Source organism: Castor canadensis, chromosome 5, assembly GCF_047511655.1.
Source record: "Castor canadensis chromosome 5, mCasCan1.hap1v2, whole genome shotgun sequence".
Taxonomy (NCBI): domain Eukaryota; kingdom Metazoa; phylum Chordata; class Mammalia; order Rodentia; family Castoridae; genus Castor; species Castor canadensis.
This window is the reverse complement of record NC_133390.1, coordinates 174,426,994-174,448,931: the sequence shown is the minus strand read 5'-3', so window position 1 is coordinate 174,448,931 and position 21,938 is coordinate 174,426,994. Positions and strand designations below refer to the sequence as shown.

The window sequence follows — 21,938 nt, the reverse complement described above, 5'->3', positions numbered from 1 at the left end:
TCAGAGCAGGCTCAAGAACCCTGAGCGCCTGAAATTCCTGTGCTTGTCATCCGTGCATCATATTTGGCGACATATGAATGGACAAACCATCACCCGAGGTTGGTATAGATTGTGCCAAACTGGGAAAGGCTACCTAGGAATGTGACTGTGAGCATCCGGCACTCTGGTGGAGTCTATTTTCCAGGAGAGCCCCCAACCATGGCCTAGCTATGGTGGAACTCTCAGGTCGACCTTTTCTCTCTCTCTCTCTACCTTGTTAAGGAGGATTTCTCCCTTGGGAAACTGACGAAAAGCTCTGAGCCCATTACACCTGTAAGGCAGGCAATCTGAGGGAACTTGGACACCAGATGGGGGATTATACTGTACTGCCAATGCTACATGGGCGGAACCCAACTTCAGTGTACCGAGGCTTTTTTTCTTTTTTCCTCTCCTTAAACTCTCATTCTCTCTTTCAAGATCTGACCAGCTTAAGAGGAAGTCCGAAAACAGCCGTTGGAAGGAAAGTTTGTCTTCAAGCCACAAAAGGTGTTCTGGCCGGGGCACTCCCCGGTGTCACCCAAAGGCTGAAGACACAACTCCCTGACCTGCACTGAGGCTCCAAAGTGGCTAAGTCTCAGACCCCTCCAGCCAGGTCTGCAGCAAACAGACAATCAGATCTCTTACGCTTCCTTCATGGTTTCTGTGGCCCAAGAGTGGAGGTCACCCCTTGCTTCCAGTGCTCCAGTACTGCCTTTGGGCAGGATCGACCTGGACAGCATTGATGACCAATAATCCCTCATGCATTGAGCCTGGAAACCCTCTTTCCCCAACCCTCAGCCTCTCCTTCCCCTTTTCCAGGCAGTTCAGGATGGCTGCCCCCTCCCCACCTTTGCTGTAAATAGCAGTGAGCTTCTTTCTTCAAGGAGTTTGGGAAAAAATCCTTACAGGCACCAGAAAGTGCTAGTCTCTAATTTAGGTTTAACTGTCTTTGTCAAGCATCAGGTTAACTGGTTAAACAGGTTCCACAGCCTGCCCTCAGGGAGAGAAAAAAAAAAAAAACAGTTAAAAGGCAAAAACCTCAGGTCTTCTCTGTTTTAGCCCCTTACCAGAACAAAAGCCTCCAGATGCTCTCACTCTCTCTTTTCATAAAGAGAATGTATGCCTCACAGAATATAGAGGGGGACAAAGGTCTACTTCATCAGGAGTCCCCATCCATGCCTCTACAGGGGTCCTCCTTCTGGATATGCAAGCCCTCTTGGTTACTTTGATAGACTTATTTTTTTAAATTATAAGTGTTCAGCTGGTAGAAGTGAACTAGGCCTTGGGTCACAGGGCAAACAGGCAAGTCAAAATAGGTAAGAGCTTGGTCAAAGATAATCTCAGGGGGTGGGTGCAACTGAGATATCTGTAAATGTTCCACGACTTTACCCATGAGTGGCAGTGGAAGAAGCAAGGGAGAGCGGGACACCCTCTTCCACTAGAGTTTCTCCTCACTTGGGGATGCTTAGATAAAAGGAGAAACCTCTGTTAAGGTGACCAATTTTCCCTTGTTTCCCTCTTTTAGATGGGAAATCAAGACTCAAGGATCCAGGAAGGATCCCCCTTTGCCTGCTTATTAAAACATTGGAAAGATCTTAATCCAAAAAGTCATCAGCAGAAGCAACTCAAGTTTTACTGCACCCAGGCTTGGCCACAGTATTCTCTGGGAGATGAGGAAAGATGGCCAGAAGAAGGGAGCATTAATTATAATACCATTCTTCAATTAGATATGTTCTGTAAAAAGAAGGGAAAATGGGCTGAAGTTCCATATATTCAACTGTTCTTTGTCCTAAGAGATCACCCAGAATGGCTGAGCAAATACAGGCTAGATACCCAGACCATGGTAACCCTTTGCAAAAAGCCCCCAAACTCCCTTGAACCAAAAACCCAATCTGATGTTCCATCAGCTCCCCCTCTTCCCCCTTACTCAGCTACCTCACACACTAGACATCGTCCCACAGGACTGTTCCCCCTCCAGTTAATTCCTGGAGGGCATGGGGCTCATGTTCCTTTTAGAGTGAGTGAACTTAAAGAAATAAAAAAGGATTTAGGAAATTACACAGAAAACCCAGATCAGTACATCCAGGCATTTAGAGAAGTCAGCCAAAACTTTGAACTGAGCTGGAAAGATACAATGCTATTGCTATCTCAGACCCTCACTTCTCTGGAGAAACAGCGGGTTCTAGATCAGGCAGTCATAGCTGGAGACAATTATCACTTAGATAAAAGTGGCCATACAGGCCTGACTCAGACTGGGCCCTCACAGGAGGAGGAGGAGGGGGAGGGAGAAGAAAGACAAAGACACTGGATACCTAGAAGGGAACCTCGATTCCCAATCCCAACAGGAGATCAGGCAGTGCCTAGGTATGACCCTCAGTAGGACCCTGAAAATGACAAGGATGAAGGGAGTCATAACCATTTCATCCACTGCATTCTTGAGGGTCTAAGGAGAGCCGAGGTAAAACCTTTAATTACTCCCAAGTCATGGCTGTACAGGAAGGACCTGTAGAAACCCCAGTAGCTTTCCTACAGAGTTAAGAATGCTTTACAAAAGCATACCAACATTGTACCAGAGTCACAGGAAGAGGAAATCGCCCTAAAACATAAATTTCTAACAGCACCAGATATCCGTAAAAAGCTTCAGAAACTGGTGGCTGAAGGGAGCAGAGATCTGAACCAATTGGTCCGTGTAGCCACATCTGTACACCATAACAGGGACTTAGAAGAAGAAAGGAAGAACCTGGAAAAGGAAAAGAGAAAGGATAAGAGGCAGGAGGCTCTGATCGCAGTGCTCCGAGAGGCTTCCCTGGGGCCAAGTCCAAACCCGAGGACATGCTTTCAATGTGGACAGGCCAGCCATTTTAGGACGGAGTGCCCCCCGAGAAAGCTACCTCCAGGACCCTGCCCCATTTGTCAGGGAAAACACTGGAAGGCACACTGTCCCTGCTTCCCCTGGGAACTGAAGCCGGAGTCTCCCACCCGATGATGGGTCCCCGGGTCTCCCATCCAGGCTCTGTAACCATCGTAAAAGCAGAGGAGCCCTGGGTTAAGCACAAGGTCAGCCTCCATCACTACTGGAACCAGCATCTCAGCTCTTCCTTTCTCCCGGACCCAGGTCCTCCAAGAAAGTTACTGTTCGAGGCATATCAGGCCAGCCTCTAGAACGTCATTTCACTCAGCCTTTAGCCTGCTCCTGGGGAGATTTCCATTTCTGTTACTCCTTCTGAATTGTCCCAGGAACCCCTACTCCTCTGCTAGAGTACGACCTTCTATTTAAATTGGGGGTACAGCTCCTTTTACCTCCAGGAGAGTACTTTTGCTTGCCCCTAATAGAGGAACAAGTAGACCCCACAGTGCACACACTGTGGGATGGGCCAGACAGATGCACACACTGTGGGATGGGCCAGAAGAGCTGCCCCAGTCCTAATTCATCTCAAGGATCCCTCCTGGTTTCCCCATCAAAAACAATATCCTTTAAAGCCAGAAGTTAAGGATGGGCTAATTCCCATAATCAAAGACTTAAAGAGACAGGGACTGCTAATAGAATGCTCCAGCCCATATAATACATCTATTCTCGGTGTCAGGAAGGGACCTAACAAATGGAGGCTAGTCCAGGATCTCCGCTTGATCAATGAAGCAGCACTGCCTCTCTACCCTGTAGTTCCAAATCCTTGTACACTTTTAGCCCAAATACCTCCAGGTATCGCTTACTACTCTGTCCTGGATTTAAAGGATGCCTTCTTTTGCATTCTCTTATACCCTAAAAGTCAACCTATCTTTGCCTTTGAGGACCCCCAAAAGAGAGTCTGGACAGGTCACTTGGACTGTCCTCCCCCAGGGATTCAGAGACAGACCCCAAGACTTGGCAAAATGGCAATATCCACAAGCTACTCTGCTACAATATGTAGATGACCTCCTGCTCTGTGGACCAAATGAGCCTGTCATTTCACGAGCCACTGAGTCCTTACTAAACTTCTTAGCAGACAGAGGTTATAAGATCTCTAAAGAAAAAGCCCAATTGTGTCAGTCTAGGGTTACATATTTAGGTCTTGTCCTGGAGAAAGAAATGAGGTCTCTAGGAGAAGACAGAATCCGTCCAATCCTGATGTTTCCTCTACCTAAAACTCTAAAGCAATTGAGGGCCTTTTTGGGGGTCACAGGATACTGTAGAATTTGGATCCTGGGATATGCAGATCTAGCCAGGCCCTTATATCAAATCCTTAAGGAAGCACAGAAGGATACCCAGCCCTTTATTGAATGGGGTGACAAGTCAGAAAATGTATTCCACAGGTTAAAAAAAGGCTCTTATAACAACTCCTGCCCTGGGTCTCCCAGTACAAGACAAGTGTCGATTATATGTCTATGAAAAGGAAGGACTGGCCTTGGGAGTGGTGACTCAGCTCCAGGGCATCACTCCCCAGCCAGTAGGCTACTTAAGCAAAGAGTTAGATCAGGTAGCCAAGGGATGACCAGGATGCCTCAGAGCAATGGCCACAGTAAGCCTTCTAGTACTTGAAGCTCAGAAACTAATCCTAAACCGCCCCCTAACAGTTTATACCCCACATGACCTAGGGGAAATTTTAAACTCAAAAGGAGAACTTTGGCTATCTGACAGCCATCTACTTAAATACCAGGCCCAGGTTCTGGGAGGGACAGAAATAACTTTAAGGACCTGTCAGAGCCTAAATCCTGCATCCCTTCTACCAGAGGCAGAGGGAAATCCTGAATACTCATGTGAGGAGGTACTTATGGAAAATTATGCTGCCCTACCTGACTTAACGGATCGGCCCTTAAAAAACCCAGATCTAGAATTATACACTGATGGCAGTTCCTTTGTCAAGAATGGTGTCAGACATGCAGGCTGTGCATTTGTGACAGAATTTGGCACCCTCAAATCAGGTCCTCTTCCTCCTAATACAAGTGCTCAATTGGCAGAATTAGTGGCCCTAACAGAAGCCCTAAGACTGTCAAAAGAACAGAGAGTCAACATCTATACAGATTCTAAGTATGCCTTCCTGATCCTGCATGCTCATGCAGCCATTTGGAAGAAGAGAAATGCTAACTATGAACAGGAACAGCTTCCCATAAAGATAAAAGAGAGGTTACTTTAATAGTTTTGGAGCCCTGGGGTGATTGCCAATCATGTAACCCGCAAAAAAACCTAGTCAATGTGGTGGAGGACACCTCAGACCAGATAGGCCTTGTCATTAAGGACATGCAAAGGCCTTTGTCGTCCCTTGCCTGTATGGTAGTGGACCACCCCCTGGCCCTAGATTTTCTTTTGGCCAAACAAAGGAGGGGTATGTGCCATTGCCAATACTTCCTGTTGCACATACATAAACACTTCAGGCATTGTAGAGGAATGGGCAGATTACATTCTCCAAGAGGCTAAGTGGCTCCGGGAGCAATCTCTTGAAACAGGTTTCCATACAGGTATGCGACCAAATAAAATCCTGGCTTCCCTCCAGGACTTGGTTCCTACCCTTTCTGGGACCTATAGTTGCCATTATTCTCTTGTTTGTGTTTGGGCCTTGCATTTTAAACTTACTTGTCAAGTTTGTTTCTTCTCGCCTAGAATCCATCACACTACAAATGCATCTGATGGAAATGAAAATAACCTACTATCATGGTCCCCTGGACAACCCATCTGGTGGTCAGCCCTGATGCTGTGGGCCCCTTCATCACCCCCTGTCAGCAGGAAGCAGTTACTGAATAGACTTCATAGTCCCTATTGAGAGGAGGAATGAAGGACTGAAGGAGGGACTGCAGGAGGTCCCAAAAGGTGGTAAGTGGTCAAGGAGACACTTCTCCTCCCTAGGAAATGCCCATTTGCATCTAAAAGGCATCTCCACCATCAGGCAAAGCAAAAAGGCTATAAAACCCACTCCCTACCCTGACCCACAGGATCACTGGTTTCCAGGTCCCCCTGCACTCCCCAATATGCAGTCTTTCTCTTCTCTTCTCTACAAATAAATTCTCTACAAATAAAATCTGTCCAACCTCTGCTGTTAGAGTCTGTCTGTGCTTTCATTCTCAGAGCAGGCTCAAGAACCCTGAGCACCTGAAATTCCTCTGCGTGTCATCTGTGCATCAGTATCCCATCAGTACCAGTATCAGATCAGTATCAGATCAGCATCAGAACTGACTCCAACCCTGTTAGTTGGAGAATTTGTGTGGAAAAAAGATAGCATGTGTTTGGTGTCAGAGTCATGTCTTTAAAAAGAACACAACTAGTGATAAGTACCATGAAACCAGATGATGGAGGCCAAGGGCCATGGGAGAAGTCACATGCTGCTTCAGAGGACACTCAGAACCAGAGAGCCAGGTGAGGGAAGGTAGAAAGCTGATTCCTTTGCAGGGAAAAACCTTTCAAGTCAAGGGTAGAAAGAGGGAGTGGCCATTTGATGAGATGGGAAGGCCTTATGAGAAGCAGATCTGAGGAAGTGGGTTAGGAGTTCTACTGGGATGTCTTGGGTCCAATCAACTGGGGCAGGAAGGGGAGGGAACGAGAGTCCAGTTGTGCAGCCCCACAAGTCAAGCAGCATTGGTGAGCACTTCTGGGCACTGCAGAATTAGAACACACTCCATTGTTGAAGACCAAAATGTTCAAACCATTCTCTCCTGAGAAAATGAGGTGAGGTGTTACTAAAAGCTTCAAGTCAGATTTGCCACAGATTATCTGCAATTTCTAATGCTTCATATCTCCTTGAAGTCAAAACAAATATTAATTCAAAGATAAAACAAGGCAAATTGGTTATTTCATAGTATAGAGCCAAATTCATAAATTCAGTTATTGAATGCATCATTCATTTTCAAATGGACTGGTACAGCACCATGTTTAAAAGTTTGTTTCTCTTTCTTAACCAAATTACTAGAGGCTAGTGTTATAGACTTAATGATATTAATTTTAAAAACATGCTAGTTAATTAAAACAAATGACTGCAAGTCACCTTCAGACTTGAAACCTTGAGTACAATGGGAATATATTTCTTTCTGTAGATACTACAGAAATTTTGTCAATCTCTCATCTACTGTACTATGGTTACTACCGAATTTTACACCCTGACAGAATAAAAAATTTCATAACTTCTGGATGGTTTTAAATTTTAGAGGTAGTGATACAAACTAAAACAATAAAGATTATAATTAAGAAGTTTTTAAAAAGAAATAGATCTGAATATTAATTAAATGCCTTGCATTTTTTCAGCATTTATTATTAGAAAGCGGTTGAACCTCTAACCTACACTGTGTCTCTTTTAGTCTTTGTAACATTGGACTTCTTCATCTAAGAGAATGCAGTTCCAACTACCAGAGCACAATAAAAACATTAACTGAGACAAAGTATGTACCAAAAACTAGCCAAATTACATTGAAATTTTACATGCGCTCACTTCTACCTAGGTAGCCTAGATATGTTAACGAACTCCACTAAGTCTTAAGTTCCTCTTTAAAAAATAGGATTCTGATTGTAGCTACCACAGAGTCACTGAAAACACTAGAAGGGAATGCATGTAGAGTACTTACTGCAGTCCCTGGCTAAAAGCAAGTCTTAGTAACTGTTAAGCTGCCTTATTTCATTCAGGCTGCTATAATAAGACACCAAGCCAAGCATCAGTGACTGACAAACACCTGTAACTCTAGCTGTTTGGGAGGCTGAAATCAGGAGGGTTTGAGGACAGACCTGTAAAAAGTTAGTGAGACTTCATCTGTGGTTTGTGCCTTCCATTTCAAACTACACAGAGGATGGCTGAGATTGTGAGAATGGTGGCTCCAGACCAGCCAGGGTAAAAATGTTTGTAAGAGCCCAACTCATACAAAAAAGCTGGAAAAAAGCTGGATGTGGTGGCACCCGCCTATCATTCCAGTTACAGCAAGGAAGCATAAATAGAAGGACTGATATCCAGGGTGGGCAAAAAGAGAGACCCTATCTCCAAAATAATTATAGCCAAAAGGGCTGGGGACATGGCTCAAGCAGTAGAGTGCCTGACTCACAAGCATGAAGACCTGAGTTCAAACCCCAGACTGGGTGGCTTACAACAAACTTATTTCTCAAAGTTCTGGAGACTGGGAAGTCCAAAACTGAGGCTGGTTCTGTGTCTGGTGAAGACCCATTTCCTGGTGGTCTCTTGGCCGTGTCCTCACATAGAAGCTAGGTTATGGAGCTCTCTCAGGTCTCCTTTATAGGGGCTCTTATCCCATGCTTGAGGGCCTTGGTCATCTCCCACAGGCCTGCCTGCTAACACCACCACCTTAGGGGTTAGGATTTCAACATCGGTGGTATAAACACTCAGTCCATTGCACAGACACCACCATCCCCACCATCAGCACGCCATCTTTCCTATCAGCACCTTCGTTATCATTATCAGTCTTCTAAGGAAAACTGATGATTATTCTACTTTCTGATGAGGAAATTCAGACTTTGAGGTATTAAATAAATTATCACAAACCACACAGTGACTTCTAAATGGCAAAGCAAGCCTTCAGACTAGACCAATGTAACATCAAAGATTATATAATTAAAACTCAAGTTGCATGACTCCAGTATACACAGAGATTGAACTGTTTTATCCCGTGTTACTTTAGATTTACATCTGAATGTAAACCTGTTTGGCGTTACCTTGCTTCACATAGCACCGCAAAATAGCATCCGATCCTTGTGACAGTCCATAACCTACGCTACTCAGGTGATGAACCTGAGGCCAGGTTAGCCCAGGTGAGTTCACTGAATGCTAATAAACCCTGAGGAAAAGCAGAGGGGTTAGAACTCAAGTGTATTAAATTCAGGGGAATAATAATGTACACAGAGTATCAAGTTACATTTGAATCAAATCAACTCTGCTAATTCTTTAGGGGTTTTGTACACAGCAATATTATTTTTAAATTCTCAAACAAAGCAAAATTGAAAAATTATTACATAGAAAAAACATGAATCCTAAAATTTTCTGTATGTAGAAGTGAAAGCATGGCTTTTAAGAAACTTGGTGATACCAGGGACCTTGAACCCAGGAGGCAGTGGTACAGAACAAATGAGAAGATGTTAAAGACTTAATAGTTCACTGTGGCTCTTCCCCTTAGACCATAATGTCTTTGAGGACAGGAACTAATTCCACCTTCTGTATTTGCAGATCCAGTAAATTATTTTCATGTTTTTAGTACTATGTGGTAACTGAATAAATGAGCGATTAACTATGTTAATTTTTTCATTGTTTGTTGCTGGACTAGACGTTGGGTCTATATAGAGCACATACCTGGTGTCAAGTTATCTGAGCTGGATTTAACTTCCAACACTTGGAGGGACCTGAATATTTGTCAGGCTAAAGCTTTTCAAAAGGCTGTTAAAGAAGATACAGCTCAGAAACAATAGCATGCTCTACCAAAGACCCAAGAAAAGAAAATGTCCCATAAAACAAGAGTATTTCCAAAGGGTAAAATTTGAATTATTCTCTTCTCTTACTTGTCTTTCCATCTGCTGTAAACATGTCTTTCAATAAGTCAGGTCTACAGAATGCATACACACATAGGATCTCCTAAGAAGCAGCATTTAGTCAACACTGCTCAATTCTTTTCAGACTGAATTAGAATCCTAATTTGAATAAAATCAACCCCACATCATATCCAAGCTCATAGATTTTTTTTCTTACGGTAATTAAATATGTATCTGTAGCTGACATACAATATGCATGTATCTCCACATGCATATTTCAATATAGCTCCTCTTCCCACTATAACAGGATTATATAACCAGACACGCTTCTGCCCAATTACAGAATTACATACAAGGAAATAAGAAGATGGGAGCTGGATCCTGAGATGCTGTCTATCTTTAGCCTAAGGGTGCTCGACACACCAAGTGAACATTTTACTATTATACACACTTCCTTTTATCTTTCCCTGTCCACTTGAAGAATCAGGAGTAACAAAAGTCAGAAAGAGATGAATTATGTCAGGGAGGGCTGTTAGCCAAAGCCTTCCCCAATTACTGCAGCACCAGAGAATTGCTTAAAGCCTTCTCTGGACAGGTATGCCATCACCTGACAAAACTGGCTTGCTGCTGGCAACCCAAGGTCTCCACAGCTCTAGCCAACCTTCTGAACAGCAAGCATCTCCTCAGGAAGTGCAAAACGTATTCATGTTCAAACCTTTCCTGTTCCCTGAGGTCAAACCATGCCATTGTTCATTGGCAACCAATAAAAGAAATGATTATTTTCTTGCTGAGTAAATTAACTTTCTGAAATGAATTAATCAAGAGTGTGAGAAAGCCATCTTTTCTATCAAAGTGTGTGTCTCCATTTTAATTACCTGCATTGTCTGTAGTTCTGGGTTCTTCTGGATTCTTACTAAGCCCCTTTGCCCTGGAAAATTGCCCAACACGCTGTGTAGCTTAACCCTTCTCCCAAGTTATCATAGAATTTCAGACAATCATGAAGACTGTGTACTTCTGATCTGAGCCAATCCAGGTCAAGAGGCAGGGTCAGTGTGTCAGGAATATAAGGAGAGACAGACTGCCTGCTCCTCATGTTTGCTGTGCCCGTGTGCCTGCGCACCCTTCTGCAGAAGTAAATTTTGCCTTGCCGAGACAATTCTCTGTTTCTGTGTCTTCAATTGTGACCCCAGTGGTCTTCGGGGGTCTTATTCCTAACAAGAGAAAACACAAGCTCACAACTCTACAAATCTGTATCTGAACTGACATTGGTAGAAGGTTTTCAGTTATAAGATCTTAAAGTAGAATTTAGTAATTGGTATTAATGTGATGTATACACAAGAAAAGGTCCCCCTAAGATATCTTTGTCCTAATCCCACGTTAAGATGTTGCCTTATATGGTAAAAGATGGTCTGCAGATATGGTTAAATTAAGGACTGCGCAATGGGGAGATTACCTTTGTTTATGATAGTGGGTGCACTGTAATGATAAGCATCCTCACACCAGACAAACAAAAGAGCCAACATGGGAGAAAGGAGATGTGACTGTTAGCAAAGGCTGGGGTGATGCATTTGAAGGTGAAGGGACAGTCAAGAGCCAGTCATGAAGAAAGCTTCCAGAATGGAGAAAAGGCAAGAAAACAAGGAAGGAAGCTGGGGACAGATTGTTTTCAGTTTTCTTATGGGCATATATGTTGCTTTGACGTGTTCACCACTACAGTGACACAAAATTACCCTCTTATAGCTCTGTTTGTGTACATGGGATTTGATTTCCTGCTAGATAATTAAATTTTAAAAATCTTATAGAACACCCTTTTCAGAAGAGAAGATACATACCAAGCAAGACACAGTGGTGCTCATCTATAATCCCAACGCCCAGGGCTGAGGCAGGAAGATCACAGGTCTGAGGCTAGCCTGGGCTCTACAGTGAGACCCTGTTTCAAAAACCAAACAAAAGCGCACCCTTCAATAGCTCAACTGGTAGAGCGGAGAACTGTAGACTGCACACAAAAGCCAAACAAAAAAGAATACTCAGAGCAAAAAACTGTATTTCTAGGGATATGCAAATTTATGTAAATGCAAAGAAATCATCTGTAATTACATTAGGCAAATTGACAGCAATGGTTACCCCTAGGAAAGAACCAAAGGCAGGAGGATACTGCTAGGAGATATTAGTCCTGGTATGTATTTGTACAGTTTTAACTCCCCACACTGAGAATGCCTATGTATTATTCACGTAATGAAAGTAAATAATGAAACATTACAGCAGCATATGTTCTTAACTCAGAGTGAGGAGGCCTGACCTGGGTGTAACTTGAAGAGTCAGTCAGCACAGAAAGGAGAGGCCTGGGGTTACAAAGAAACAAAAATCCTAACAGACACTCCAGAGAACATCTGCTTAGAAGACCAAGGTCAGCTTGTCTGAAAAGCTAAAAAGCAGCTGGGCTTTCCCTAAAACATACTCTGGTAGGGCATATCTAAACCTCTCGTTATCAGCCAGGCCCTGGAAAATTATTAATGCATCTTAACTTCCCTAAAAAACACTTCTTTCAAGGTTAAATGCCCTCCTATTTCTAGAAGACTTAATCAACTTGGAAAGAATGTTCCAGAGGCAAGAACCTCACTTGTCTCATTCATCACAGTGTCCCCCGAACACAGACCTAGCTAAGAGATAGCAATTAACACATGTTTTGAAGTGAGTGATACCTAAGATTCCTGTCACACAGCAGAAGTGGATTCCTTACTTAAGTCACATTTCCCGTTTTCTTCTTCACAGGTCAAAGCGTGTATTTTTCTTTTAAAGACAGAAAAAAAAAAAAGAAGAAGAAGCAGAGCAGCCCTGAAGTATGGAAAGGGATGCCAAGCACCAAGACTGTACTTCATGAAATTCCCATGTTCCCAATTCGGCAAAGTTCAAAGTTCAATGTTCAATGTTGAAGTAATTCACCAGTAAGTTACAAAGTTGGGCTCAGAAAAACAAACTGTCATCTGGACCAGTGGTCTTTCCCACTAGTTTTTAAAAAGCAGAATTAAGAAGAGGACAAAAAAGAAAATCAGCTATAACTAACTTTAAACTCAGAGCCTGAAGCCAGGTCCACGAAGCACTGATTATCTGTGTGGTTTTTAAAAAGATGAAGGAAGAGAAGGAGGAAGACAGAGAGCGCATTTCCATAATTCAGCTTTCTTCCAGACACTTCAAACTGTTCAACATAAGCAAAGGTAACATAGAAGAGATTTCCTTCAACTTGCTCCTCATTGCCTCAGACACAGACCTCATATTACCTGTTCCTTCTAAAGTCAGTTTTATATGACCTCCAGTCCCAAAGAGATGCCTCATTCCTCACTCATTTCCTTATGAACTGCATTTCCCATTGCTCCTTTCTGACTGCCCTTCTGCAGTAAAAGGAAAAAAAAAAAAAGTAAAATTTCTCTCAGAAAGCTAGTAAAACTGTGGTTACTAGGCAACCCTCTACATATTTTAAAATAACTTGAAGTTCTTTGGCAAAAGGGCAAAAGAATATTTAAGACCCCATTAAGCTTTGAATTTTTAAAGCACACCTGAACCAAAGTTAGCAAGAAAAGAGTTCAGCTGCCATTTCTGGAATCCTTGGAATTCCTCCTCTGTCTGAAAACTGCAGTACTACCTTGGACTCCTAGAAGCTGCTGACATCTTTTGACAAGTGGGAAAGGCAAATTCTCATGCTAAGTACTGAACCAGGATGAGGAGGGCTGTGCAGAATTATTCAGAATAATGAAAGAGGAGAAAAATGTCAAGTCGGTACCTGTCAAGCCAGAAGATGTGATTTCCCAGGGGAGACTCCATAAGGAGCCCTATATTCAAAGGTACACGTCCAACAAATGGTGCATTATGGTAGATAAGTGGCAAACCCTCAAGTAATCAGAAACCCAATCACCAACTTCTTAATTAACCTCTCCAACTGAACCTTGCATGAAGAGCAAGTATAAAAAGTTGGGTACAGCTACTGAATCCCTTCAGAATAAGCATTCACGGCCACAAAGTTTCAAATAGGGGCTTATTCCAAGGTCATCCAAATTTTGCAAACAAATCTCTCTCTAATAACCTGCACTGTTTTTAAAAATAACTGTTACGGTTGGGATATGTAGAATTCCCCCAAAAGGTTCTTGTATGGAAGACTTGTTTCCAGCTGCTAGAATCAATCATTGAGAAGTGACTGGATCATGAGGGTCTGACCTAATCAGTGGATTCCTCCCCTGATGAATAAATAAATTGCTGCCATTATTAGGAAGTGGTGGAAACTAGGAGATGGAGCCTTCTTCTGGCTCTCTCTGTGTTTCCTAGCCACTAGGAGGTGGGCATCTTTGTCCTACCACACCCTTTTGCTACCATGATGTTCTACCTCACTACAGTCCCACAGCAATGGAACAAGCTGACTACAGTCTGAAACCATGAGTCAAAACAAATTTTTCTCCTTTAAACTGTTCAGGTATTTAACAGCGACGAAAAGCTAATACAACCCCTTTATAAAACAAAGGTTCATAGCCTTTTCCCTGTTCAGTCTAAAAAATCAGTAACTCTCAGGATGCACAGATTTTTTCCCACTTAAAATGCTGCTCCTTAAAAGTAAACCCATCTTCTCTTTGTCTCCAGAAGACAAAGGTAAAGAGTCAACATCAGTGTCATGGATTTGCAAAGTATTAACAAGTCAACTTACAGCCCTCTGCTCTCCCATTTTCATAACCCAGTTTCTCCTCTCTTATTTGGCAGCCTTATTGGATAGCTGCTCTGTGACTCACTTTTGAATTACTTTTAATCTCCCCAGTTTGTTGAGTGAACAAATGAAAACATGAATGGTCAGTGATGGCAAGATGGTGGCCAGCAGATGGATATTTTGGGATTTTGGGGGGGAGGGGTTCCGTACAACATTGAAAAAAGATTCAATCAAATTTCACAGAAAATCCAATTTCCAATTTTGCTTTAGAACCATGGAAAAACTGACAAAGCCAGGTCCCCAGCCTGCATCTGAGATGGGCTGCTTTGTTACCATAGAGACGAACCCTCTATTTTACCTCAGTCCCTACCAGTCCTCTTCTTATTTGTTGAAAATTTGCCCCAAGATATTTGAGGTTATTGGCTCTTTGGAATACAGTCTTCAACAATGATAGCTCACTTTTGAGCACCGACTATGTGTCAGTCACCTGGAATTAAAATTATCTACTACATGTAAATTACCCATTAATTCCCACAATTTTCACAATAGTCCAATTGGTTTAATATCATGGTGATTACTACTTTGTAGAACTAAGGTTCTGAGATTAGGAAACTCAAAAGCATGCATTTCCTCTGCACTGAGCAAACTCCCACTTGGAGTAAGGGTTTGCCAATGTCGTGGAGATTAAATGAACAAATTCTGACATGGAGCCTAAAAGGCAGATTTTTAAGGGTTGTCAGTAACAGAGAGGTCATAGTAGATAATGAAAAGGATCAGTTTGGTTAATTCCCACTGATAGGCAATTTACCCACAGCTTATTAAGTAGTGGTAAGAACCCTGGAGGCAATTATTCACTATAGATACTGACCAGCTTTAAGGTTTGGGACAAATGGTCAGGCATGGTGGCGCACACCTATAATCCTAGCTACTCGGTAAGCAGAAAACAGTAGGATCTTGGTTCAAAGCCAGCTCAGGCAAAAAGTGCAAGAGACCCATCTCAACCAATGGCTGGGCACGGTGGTTATACCTGTCAGTCCAGCTACACTGGGAAGCACAAATAGGAACATCATACTACAGGATGGCCAGGCATAAAGGGGAGATCCTATTTCAAAAATAAACAACACAAAAAGGGGTGGAAGAATGGCAGGTGATAGAGCACCTGCCTAGCAAGTACAAAGCCCTGAGTTCAAACCTTAGTACCACCAAAAAAAAAAGTTTCCACAAATGATTTTAAGTAGTCTGCTTTTTTACTATATTATCATATTTCTTCTGAACTTAAGAATAGCCATAAACACTTCCTAGAGGACAACTGTTTAGCTTATAACTTTTTTCATTTTTAACAACTCACATAATTAATTATAAAAGGGAAGCATATATCTTGCTTTAAAGTAGAGACTTTGCTACAGAACACACTCATGTTCACATGTAATCATTCAAACACAAGTTACTTACAATGATTAAACCTCAGTTTTCTCATTTGTAAAACAGAGATCTTGCTGTAACTATTAGTAACAATATCTTTGAGTAAGGACTAAATGAAATAATGACTTAAGTGTCTGGCATAGGGCCTGGAAGGTCACACACACTCAGTAAAGCTCAATTCATTGTGATTAGTGTTATTTTACTTACTGGGAGTTGTGTTGAGCTGAATGCACTAGAAATGCAATTACTGAGGCTTATTAGCCCACAATCCAAGATAGCTGCCCAGCTTCCCGGCATATCTTATTTAAGGGTTTTAACAGAAGCCCTATCAGATGACTGAGCCCAAGCTAAGAAGCTAGGGAATGTAGTTACTTCAGCTAGGTGCACCATGACTTCAAATAACCCGAAGATAAGAGACGCCCATTAGATGTCCAATACATCATGGACACAGCACTTCTGAAACATGCAGAGCACACCACAAATGTTTGCTCTTGTCCCTCGCTCCTTCCTTCCTCCCTTTCCTTCCCTCTTCTTTCTTCCAGATGGTAGGCGCTCTTGTAGAAACTACGTGGAAACTGAGGCCAAAATCTAGCACACATCACTGTAATCAAGTTTATTCTTCATAGCAAATTTCTCTATAGACAAAAAAAAAAGTATCTAAGGAAAAAATACTTTTCTGAAATAGTAAAGCAAAGTAAAGGAATTTAACATGAGAGAATATTATTAAAATGACATATTTACTCACTAAGTCCACATTTTACCACCTTCACTGTACCAAAGGTAACCAGTTAGTGGACCTATGTATTTAAGCCATTAGCTATGGTCACCATTACTCAATAGTATAGAAATGGCTAAACACCTTCCCAAATTGGTGGTCCCCAAATTAAGAAATTCACAATTCTTATTTTTTAATAAAAATATTCTTGTTAAGTTTCTGCCAAGTCATTTTAAAGCCATGATGATCTGAGTATAAGTGACATCACAATAGTCAGAAAATTTAAAAAAAAAAATTGTTGCCTAATAACTGGCTATTTCCCCTTGAGGGGGATGAGTCATTTTTCCCCTTTCCTCTCAGAAAAGTATATTCTTCAGAAAGCAACTTAAGGGAACAGAGAGGAAAGCCTCTGAAGGTTCAGGGGTGATTCTACTCAGTATTTATTCAGCAGGCTACCAGATTTCTACCGTTTGTGTCCTTTGGTGTGCATTCATTGTCACGGGTAAGCAGGACTCTAAAATTCCCTTGCAAAGCTATTGGGTACGGCAGCTCCAGACACAGAGCCAACAGAGTAACCTGACTGTCCTCGCCCGTTGTTTCTACCTTATTATCTAAGCCACATGAGTTCAATAAATAGTGGATAAATGACCTAATTCCGGCTAGTCAGACCCAGGCTTAGAATGTCTTTCTCTCTCTCTCTCTCTCTCTCTCTCTCTCTCTGCCATTGCACAAGAATTTGGAAGGAGTTGAGTCTTGGGCCTGTTGCCATTATTTTGCAACCTTAAGAAGAGCCCATCTGAGAAGGAAAACAAAGCCAAGAGGGAATCACATCCTGTCCCTATAATTGACCTCCAGCCCCAGGCCACTCCTCCAGTCAGATGACCTCTGACATTTTGACTCTCATGAGCCAACACCTTCATTTTGCTCAGTTTAGGTTGGACTTTTCTGCCAGCTCTGAAGCTTTACCCAGAGTTGTTCAACACCAAGCCAATAGCTGCTGAATTCTCCAGGGAGCAATGGTTAACCCATGAGCTCATTGAAGAAACATTTTTTAAATTGTCAGATGTCTCTCAACTTTTCTACTGGCGTTTCTTTGCCTGCACCTGTTGGTATGGCCAGAGGAAATACTGTTGAACATGAGCCAGTTAAACAAGTCATCCCACTTTCCTACACCTCACTGTTCTCATTACCCAAGCAATTTCAACACCTTCACTGAATACCCACCATGTGCTGGGCACTATTCTATCCTAGTTAACAGAGAAGTTCTAGGTAGTGTTATCCCCATTTTAAAGATGAATAAACATGAGTTTCCAGGAGTTAGGTCATTTGGCCAAAGTCCCAGAGCTAGGAGATAGTTAACTTAACATTGTCACCAGGAAGTATGTGAACTGAAGAACTCTCACTGTCTAAAGAGAAGCTAGCCAGCTAAGAAGGTCTTGGTAAGGCTTAATGAAAACACACATGAAAATGTTTAGTTCAACGTTAAACACACAGAGATGCTCTATAAATGGTAGTTATTAGTCTGGTAAATGTCGTTACTGAAGTCTGACAGATTTGATCATTCTCAGACACAGATGCTACTCTGTCCTGTCTTGCTAAGCCCAGTGGACAGAGGTGTCCATCAAGCCAGCCTCTCTGAGCACACTGGCTTATTCTCATCTTAACTGGAGGCCTTTTCAACTCGAGAAGCCTAAAAGTGACGTCAAGTGGATGCATTTGGAGATGACATGTGTTCCCAAAGGCAGAGCATGGACAGTAATTCAGGACTGGTGAGCCTTCCCGGTCCTTCCGGACCCAGGGCGATGTAAGAAAACTCAAGCAAAGCAAAATGGGAGGAATGGCTGACTGGGTGATTAGGAGTAGAGATTGTTGCTCGCAAACCAGGCCATGAGATCTTGTGTCAAGCCCACCTTGAAAGCCCCCAAGAAATTTCCCTCAATGTTTCGAAGACATGGTCAGTTTCTCTGGTTAGTCATAATAATAGCACAACATTCAGAGCACACACCTCTGGCTGTGTTTTGAAGAGATTAGAAACAAAACACTTCCCCGTAACCAAGCCCAGAAATGTAACAACAAATGTTTTGTTCTCCCTTAAATCTAATAAGAAGCTAAAAATTGTACATGTGCAAAGTTTAAAACTGGCTCTTTTAAAAATATATCATGTTATTTGACCTACATATACTTAGGATCAAGTATGAAGTACAACTTCATTACTGAGCATTTGTAAACAGAAAAACAGTTCCGACCCTGACAGCCTTGTCTTATCAATGAAGAAGAAAAAGAAGTTACAGTAAAGAGAAATGAATACCATTGTTTATCATAGCAGCATCTTTTCCAAAGAATTTTCATGTGAACAAATAATGAATGCAAACAAAAGAAAATGCAAATCAGTACCTGTAAAAGTACCCATGCTATTGTCTGAAAGCTTCCCGTGGATGTTTTCAGATCTTGGTATAACTGTACAGTGCTTAGTGGATGGGCCCTAGGCAGCATCTGTCTTCTGGAAAGGAGGAGGTAGGGTCAAGGGTGAGGTAGCAAGCAGTCTGTTCTGGAAGGACATTTCTCTCTGTGATTAAAGCTTGGCCTTCATCAGCATGAGTTTTCAACTTACAGAATTTAATTGAAGAAAGTAGAGAGGAAAGAAAAGAGAGTTATCTGTTCCATAATAAATGCTTGTGTCACCATCTTGCTTAAAGTCTTTCATTCACTCTTGCACTGTACATGTTAAGGCCCACTACAAAAATGAGTGTGAAGTACTTACCAAAATGCTAGACATCTCTCTTGCCTCAAACTCCTCATTCACCTCAGGTCACATGTAGAAATATATTGAAATCCTCCCCATGGTCCACAGGATCTTGTGATGTGGCCCCAGCAGAGCTCTTCAGAAGCAGCTCTGAACACTCCGTCACACTCCCCACACCCCCTCCCTGTTCACACCCTTCCCTCTAGAGGTGTCGATCTACTCCACCTCCCATGTGCATCGTGCTTCACCCTATTTGCAGGCCTTTGCCTGGGCAATCCTGCCTGCCTACAAGAAACATTCCCAAAATAGACTGCAGTGAAATGAAGAAAAAATATTAAAACTTTTATGTGTTCATACACACATAAAAAACTTTGTGTGCACATGTGCATGCATGCATATAAGTATATCTGGCACAAATAAGAAACAAAATGGAAATGTCACAGTGAAACTCCCTGTATAGCTGTCTTATACAAACAAAAATGTCTTTTTCCAAAACGGAGAACAGGAAGGTAAAACAGGTCCTATCTGGGGGTTGATACCCGTGTGAGGGGAAGGATATAAAGAAAGGGTGGAGGAGGGTGAATATGGTGCAAATATTATGTATTCATGTATGAAAATGGAAAAATGAGACCTGTTGAAACTATTCCAGGAATGGGGGTGAGGGAATAAAGGAGAATGATGGAGGGGTAAATTTAACTATGATATATTATAAGAACTTCTGTAAATGTCACAGCTTACCCCCAGTACAACAATAACAAAAACAAATAAAAAACAAGTTTCAGTACCATACAATGCTGTGATACGTGCATTGATAATAAAATGCATGTGTAATGAGTAAAATAATGATATTAGGAGTTGCTTTGTTTAATTGGATGAATTGTGTAACCAAAAGGTTGAAGACAGTCTCACCCTCTGTCTGTTACAACTCAACCCAGCTTTGCCTGGATAAGTCCTATTCAAGGCAAGCTGTCTTTGGCCTTCCGAAGCAGAACTCACCCCTTAACATTGCACAGCAGAGTGGGAGGTTCACCATCTTCCTCTCTCCTTACTGCCTTCCACTGGTTCTCAGCACTTTTAAAATTCTTCCACACTTTCTACCATGGAATTTTTAAACTTCCTGCAGGATCTGGCCTTGTGAACTCTCTGATGTCACACTTCCATCCTCTTTGTCCTCCAGGTTATAGCCCCAGTGCCCTACCCAGTGTTCTCAGTTATCTTAGGAAGCTCACTCTTGCCCTAAGCTCTTACTACCTTGTAGCCTCTCTCTACCCAGAGGCTGCCTCCAAATCTTTGCATGGCCAGGTCCTTCTTGTCATAAGGACTCAGCTTTCCTTCACCTCTCAATCTAAGCAGACACTGAGTCACTTGAGACCTGTGCTGCCCAATATAGCAGCGATTGGGCACAGGGAGCATTCAAGCACCTGACATGGATCTCCACCAAAAGGAATTGTGCCATTAAGGGTAAAATACTCATGGAATTTTTTCTGAAGACTTAGTAGAGAGAAGAGTGCAAAGAGTTTTATTAATAATTTTTATGACCATTATTGGTTCAAATGAAAGTATTTTGGCTATACTAGAATTAAGTAAAGTATGATATTAAAGTTAATTTCACCTATTTTGTTTTACTTTTTAACATGGAATTTAAGACTGCGCGCGTGGCTCACCTGTGTGCCCTCCTATTGCATTTCTGTTGGACAGCACTGCTCTAGAACCTACATGTTTTAACCGTGTACGTAATTCTTACCATTTCATTTCTTTGCCATCTGTTCCTTACCCAGCCCCGCTAGGATCTCCTGGAAGGCAAGCTCTTTGTCTTGTCTTGTTCACTCTGGCTTCAATGCCATTGAACCTCTGGAACGTGGAAAATGCTCAACAAATATTTGTGAAGCAAATGAGAGATTTTATAGCATCTTTTATACTGAGAGCTAAGGTGTATGGATTCCTGAGGCGCACAATCTAAATAAAGTGAATGTCACTCTTTTATACGTAAGGACAAGAATATAAAGAAATATAGTAAGCTATAAATAACTGACTTCACCATATTCACCACCCCCCTTCACCATCTCTTGTTGCCCTCTCCCTCTCATTGGTACCTACCATTAAATAGGACCATTATACATTGCTGTTATTCATTTCATAAAACTACATTCTACACAAGAGAGAACATGCAGTATTCATCTTTCTCAGTCTGCTTTTTTCACTTTACATAATCATCTTTAATTCCATTCATTTTTCTGCAAATGACATCATTTCATTCTTCTTCATGCCTGAATAATACTCCATTGTGTATATTTTCTTTATCCACTCATCGATTTTTGGACACCTAGGCTGATTGCATATTTTGGCTATTGTGAATAGTGCTGCTATAAGTACATTTTACCCCTGTATGAAAACAGAACTACAATACTTGTTGAAATTTTTTAAGGGGAGTGAGTAGGAGGGATAAAGGGGGTGAATTTGATCAAGGTACACTGCAATGTATGAAAGGGAAGTATCACAATGAAACCCCTTCATACAACTAATATATGCTAATAAAAACCCATGACTAAACTCAAAGAAATCGTGGTCCAGACCAGGTAAGTCTGTGTGATTCTCCTAAAGCCTCACCGCCCCAGAGCAGGGCTCTCACACATAACCTCCAGGTGTGCATCTATCTCCACAGGAAGACAGGCAGGAACACATTGTTGCTTCTCTAGTGCTGACACAAAGATAGGAAGTCAAAACTATGTACCAAATGAGTCCTCCATAATAGCATCAATTATGGTAATAACAACACAAACATTTCACTACACAGCAGGCATGGTTCTAGGCATTTACATTCCCATCTAGCTGTCTAACAGGTGCTTCAAAATTAAATGCTCAAGTCTGAATTCCTAACCCCTGCCACAAAAGCTGCTTCCACATTTCAGTTCACAGTAATCTCACTACT

At 42.0% G+C, this 21,938-nt stretch overlaps 1 protein-coding gene across 4 annotated transcripts in view; it reads right to left on the bottom strand.

The window, feature by feature from the left end:
- The window catches only part of Dok5 (docking protein 5), a 143,888-nt gene that overhangs the window by 97,504 nt on the left and 24,446 nt on the right, over nucleotides 1–21,938 (bottom strand). The window contains exon 1 of one of the 4 annotated variants that reach the window (XM_074075005.1): nucleotides 19,028–19,147. The exons of 2 other annotated variants lie outside the window; for them this stretch is intronic. In XM_074075005.1, the coding sequence (XP_073931106.1) occupies nucleotides 19,028–19,042 (15 nt within the window). In that variant the 5' untranslated portion in view covers nucleotides 19,043–19,147. Of the gene's footprint in view, nucleotides 1–18,660; nucleotides 18,909–19,027; nucleotides 19,148–21,938 lie in introns of those variants that run through there. One more of the 4 variants, XM_074075004.1, reaches the window with a different exon arrangement.